Genomic DNA, 5000 nt, shown 5'->3' with positions numbered 1-5000 from the left:
AGGACTCTGTAAGGACTCATTGGGACATTCAAAGAAGGACTCATTGGGACATTCAAAGAAGGACTCTGTAAGGACTCATTGGGACATTCAAAGAAGGACTCTGCAAGGACTCACCGCCGCCAGCACGATGACCCCCACCAGGAGCGTCTTCGACCACTGCATGGTCGGTCCTCTCCGTCGCCGAGGATGGTCTTCGTGGAAGCCGCCGTTCGAAGTCACTCAGCTGTTCTTACGTCGAAGAATCCCTTAGGAGGCGTGTTCAGGAGGTGCACTGAGGTCTGTCTGTGTGTCTGTCTGTCTGTCTTTCACGGTCAGTCTCTCTCTGCAGTACGCAATAATGGATGGCCGTTGCAACACCTGCACTTGTCAGTCCTCGGGGTGAGGGTCGGAGGAGTTTCTTTGTAATTCGGATAACTACTTTTGCAGCGTCGAAATTACTCGAGATTGTTTCTAGTTCTCGCAGTTTTTTTCACACGATTTGCGTTCAGAGCTTTTGCATTCAGAGCTTTTGCGTTCAGAGCTTCTTAATGCTTATAACACACCGGCGTCGACTGATTCGTTTCTAGTGATCACAGAAAAGGCGTAACCTCAATACTGTTTTTTTTTTTTATCACATGTATTTCTCTCACGTCCTTACGTAGTAATGTTAACGTTTGCTTGGATAGTGTCTTTAACAATTGTCTACCATTAAAAAAAACACTGTTTCGCGTAACGGAAATATTAACTTATATAAAGATATATTCATCCATCGACATTCATTAATATCACGTTTCTTTTAAATAAATACCTCTTACGTAGATAGACGACAGTCTTAGGTTACCCATGATGGCACTCGGCACTCCTAACAAAAGTTTTATTCGCTATGAATCGACCTCGCAGCCGAACTCGCGCCCTGTGATCAAGGCAAAGACGCGGCGCAGCACAGCGGTCCATCTACTCCCTAGCGCACGTGGCGACCAACTGAGCCGAGAACGACCCTCATGGGATTCGTCTGGGCCAAGTACGGGGTGGGGTGGGGTGCGGGGGGAGGGGGTGGGGTTACGCTGGCGCTAAGTATCTGCAGCGCTTTCAGGGACGGGATGGTGGGGGGAAAGGGGGGGGGGGAGAGCAGGGGGGTTACGAGAAGAGGAGACTGTTCCTAGGGGGGGGGGGGAAGGCCTCTGGGTATGGAGATACCTTTGGCTGGCAAGTTTTTCTTGAATATTTTGGGAGGAAATATGCACCATAATGTTACTGAAAATGTGGGTTCCCTCCATAACTAACTCTATGGTGTCATATCACTGCGTATGTTATGGGGGAATATGATAAAATTAAATTAATATAACTATCCGTCTCTTCGCTCCATGACGCAAGACCTCTTGGAATAGGTCTACTTTTTTCCTTGGAAAACCTGACACTTGACAAAACTCTAATTGAAATAAGTTGCTTAATTAAATGAAGGACATGAAGGACACGTAACACCCTACTCAAGAGAAACAAAGAACTTTCGAAAGACGCCATATTAACAAACACGGAAAACCCAATATGCTATTGGTCCGAGGTAAACAAACCGCTGTTTACTCTCGACCTCAAACTCTCGCTCCGAGAAGACAAATAGGAATATTAAGAAAAAAAAGAAGATAAAGAAGTAAAAGAAAATAGATACACGAATAAAAATTTTAAAAAAGATACTCAAAAACTTGTTTTAATTGTAGTGCACATACAGTCACGTGACAGGCGTATGGAATCGCAAAATGACGTAAAGTTAAAAACAAGTCGAATGGCTCGAATGGCCTTGAAGATGTCAAGGAACGTGTGATATAAAAAAAAAAATCCAGGTAGGGAGGACAAGACTCGATGGTGGAGGACAGGGGAGGTAAGAGTTAATAGAAAGAACAAAAAGGACAGACAGAAACACAAATGAGAATGGGTAGAGAGGAGAAAGAAGGGAATATAGAGATATAGAGAGAAGAAAGATGTTGGAGAGAAGAGGAAAGAAATGACGGAGTAAAGGGGAAAAATAGTGTCAAGAGGGAAGAAATGGGACTAAGAAGCAATGAAAAAAAACGTAGATACAAGAAAAAAAGGATGATGAGAAAAGGAAATAAAACTGTGGAGTGAGGTGTAAGAAATAAATATGTAGATGTCAAGAGAAGAGGAAAAAAATAATGATGAGACAGGAGAAAGAGGGCAATACATAGATGCAGAAAAAAGGGATTGATGGAGAGAAGAGTGAAGAAATGAAACAGAGAAAATGGAAGAAGAGGAAAATCTGTAAATGATGCAGAGAAAACGGACGGTACTGAGAAGAGGTAACCAGTAACCACAGACACACGTTGGAGAATTCTCAGAAAAAAGCTCATTGCCTGTAGTGTTTTGGGTATAATTATCCGAGGTCGTATGGTCAGTTTGCCTCAAGGTATTACGAATGACATTGCTCTAAAGACCGTAGTTAAAGTTTCCTATGTGTCATTCTAGTCTTCCTTTACGTTATTTTACCTGATAAAAGCAAGCTAATAATTTTCGATACCGTTATTGTTCTAGTCAGTGATATGACATAGGGTGATAAGCTGTTTATTTATCATAATTATTTGCGAATCACAATTGATATATGTTTCCAATCTATGGATGACGATAAAGGGTCTTATAAGAAACTTGTTTTGTATCAGTAAGAAAAATATATCAGTGGAGGCGCTGGATTAACTCATACCTCCGGAAATATAAAGTTGATGTTTTTTATTCAAATGATTCAGCGAAGGTCCCCGTAATGGTTCACTAAGTTCCCCTCTTTTCCCCCTCCACCTTCGCCAATACTGCGCCAGGAACTCGCCCCGGGAGGCCCTTGGCACATACCCTCAGCCCAGGCGTGCCACACGTCGTCTGCAGGTCTTGCGGTTCGCTCGGTTGGGCACGGGCAGCGGCCTTCGCATTTCGTACCCCGTAATTATCTCAAGACTCCGGTGCAATCCTCCTCTGGCACGTAAAATTGCCATGACGATTTTGTACTAATGCTTGCTTGCTTGCTTGCTTGCCGCAGGGCTCATCTGTATTCTGGTCAGTGCTATCTGCATGCCGGTGAGCCTCGAGCCGCAAGTGTGTAATTTAGGGGAGGTTAAATCAGGGTTGAGTAATAGGTTTGCTTCGTGTTTGACCTTCTGCTGTTTCCATGCCCCTCCTCCTTCAATCCCCCAAGATCCAAAGGCTATATATCTGTCGTCCAAGCAAGTTATTGATTGCGATGTATCGGTTGCTTGTGCCGAGGAAAAAAATTGTTTTTCAGTTCCATAATTGATAAGCTGACCCTTCCCGCCAAGGCTGCGTCCCGCGTCACAGACCCGGCAAAATGGCGATTAATATCACTGACCCGCTCTGCCAAACGCCTCGGAGGGCGTGGCGAGGTCCCATATCTATCCCAAACAGACATGGGAGTCCCCGCCCCTTCAAGGACTCTCCTCAGAGCTAGAGCTAGATCCTTCAGGAATCGTTCACATCCTGGAGATCTCTCATCCCCAAAGCCCCATCGTATATCCAGCCTCCTTATATCCTGCCTTTGGGTCACTGTTGATGAGTGACCCTCGCGCTGGCCTCGGCTTCAGTATTCATGAATATATCATTAAACACCAGCGCTTTGAAACGACAGCCTTAACTGCTATCACCTCCAAACAAAAGAAGATCGACTTCAAGGTTATGTCGCCTTCAAGGTTGATAAGATAACAAGGGCGATAAGAGTGCCAATGCGTGACTGATTGTCTTCGATGTGATGAGCCGATTAGAAGATTAGAAGCGACGCGAAGACCGAATCTCATCCGATTTGAATTTTCATTGCGCGGGAAATCGTGGACTGCGTATTATTGCTTATTATTCATCAGGGTTGCTGCGCATTATTTATTCCTCTCCCTCTTTATTCCCCAGTTTCTTCGTATACATTTTTTTTTCTTCTTCCTCTTCCTTCTCCATTTTCTTTCTTTCTTTTTTCTTCTTCTTTTTCTTCTTTTTCTCTCTCCTTCTCTTCCATCTCTTTTCTTCTTTTCTTCTTCTTCTTCTCTTTTCTTCTCTTCCATCTCTTTTCTTTGTTTACCTAATCCTCCTCCTCATTCCTTTTTACTTCTCTCCTTTCCGCTTCCTCCTTCATCTTCTTTCCTCTCCATCATCATTATCATCACCCTCAGTATTATTGTTATCGTTGTTGCTATAATTCTCATTCTCATTAATATCATCGTAATCATCATTTTTATTACCAACAAACAGATGACAGGTGAAAATTAATTTCGGTATTTCATTTCTTAATGAGGCGACGGTACAGATAACAATGTCTGTCTGTCTGTCTGTCTTCCTGGCTGTCTGGTTGTCAATCTGTCAGAGAAAATGAATGAATCCAAAGTATAGGGCGGGTTGAAAGAGGCATGGCTTGCATAATGGAAGATAGAAGATTAACAAATATCGTAGATGTTACCAGGGAGTTTACTGATAATTATGATGATGAAGAGGAGGAGGAGGAGAAGAAGGAGGAAGAAGAGGAGGAGGAGGGGGAGAAGAAGAAGGAGAAGAAGAAGAAGAAAATGAAGGAGGAGGAGGAGGATAATGATAATGATGATAATAATGATAATGAAGATGATGATAATGATAATAATAACAATGATGATAATAATAATAATAATAATGATAATGATGATAATTACAATACCTTCACTATAAAAAGAAGATAATTCTGTATGATGAGTCCATTGTCTGATCGTAGGGTTCAGAATGAATACATTATTAACACGGAAGGACAAGAAGCCTAATGATGCAAAAATGATTATTCATATTGAAAAGGCTCATTACATCTTCGTCTACTTCCTCCTTCTCATTCTCCATTTTACATTTTTCTTCTGTTCTTTCCTTTTCTATATTTTGTTTCGTAAGTCCTCCTCCTCCTCCCCTTCTTTTCTTTCTTGTAATTTCCTTTTACGCCCTCTTCTTCTTCTTCTCTTCATCCTCATCCTTCTCTTCCTTATCCTTATCCTCCAACTCTTCTTCCT

General features: G+C 42.4%; 1 protein-coding gene across 1 annotated transcript in view; it reads right to left on the bottom strand.

Moving 5' to 3' along the window:
* LOC122245781 (uncharacterized) overlaps positions 1 to 948 on the bottom strand; it is a 154780-nt gene extending 153832 nt beyond the window's left edge. Inside the window, exon 1 of the mRNA XM_086543135.1 lies at positions 115 to 948. Coding sequence (XP_086399261.1) covers positions 115 to 162 — 48 coding nt within the window. The 5' untranslated portion in view covers positions 163 to 948. The remainder of the gene's footprint in view (positions 1 to 114) is intronic.
* Positions 949 to 5000: the final 4052 nt, after the last annotated feature.

The sequence above is a fragment of the Penaeus japonicus genome, unplaced genomic scaffold (genome assembly GCF_977035675.1).
Source record: "Penaeus japonicus unplaced genomic scaffold, GWHDUDI00000001_assembly GWHDUDI00000013, whole genome shotgun sequence".
In the NCBI taxonomy this organism is placed as follows: Eukaryota; Metazoa; Arthropoda; class Malacostraca; order Decapoda; family Penaeidae; genus Penaeus; species Penaeus japonicus.
The sequence above is the reverse complement of the archived record's forward strand: the minus strand, read 5'-3'. Positions and strand labels throughout refer to the sequence as shown.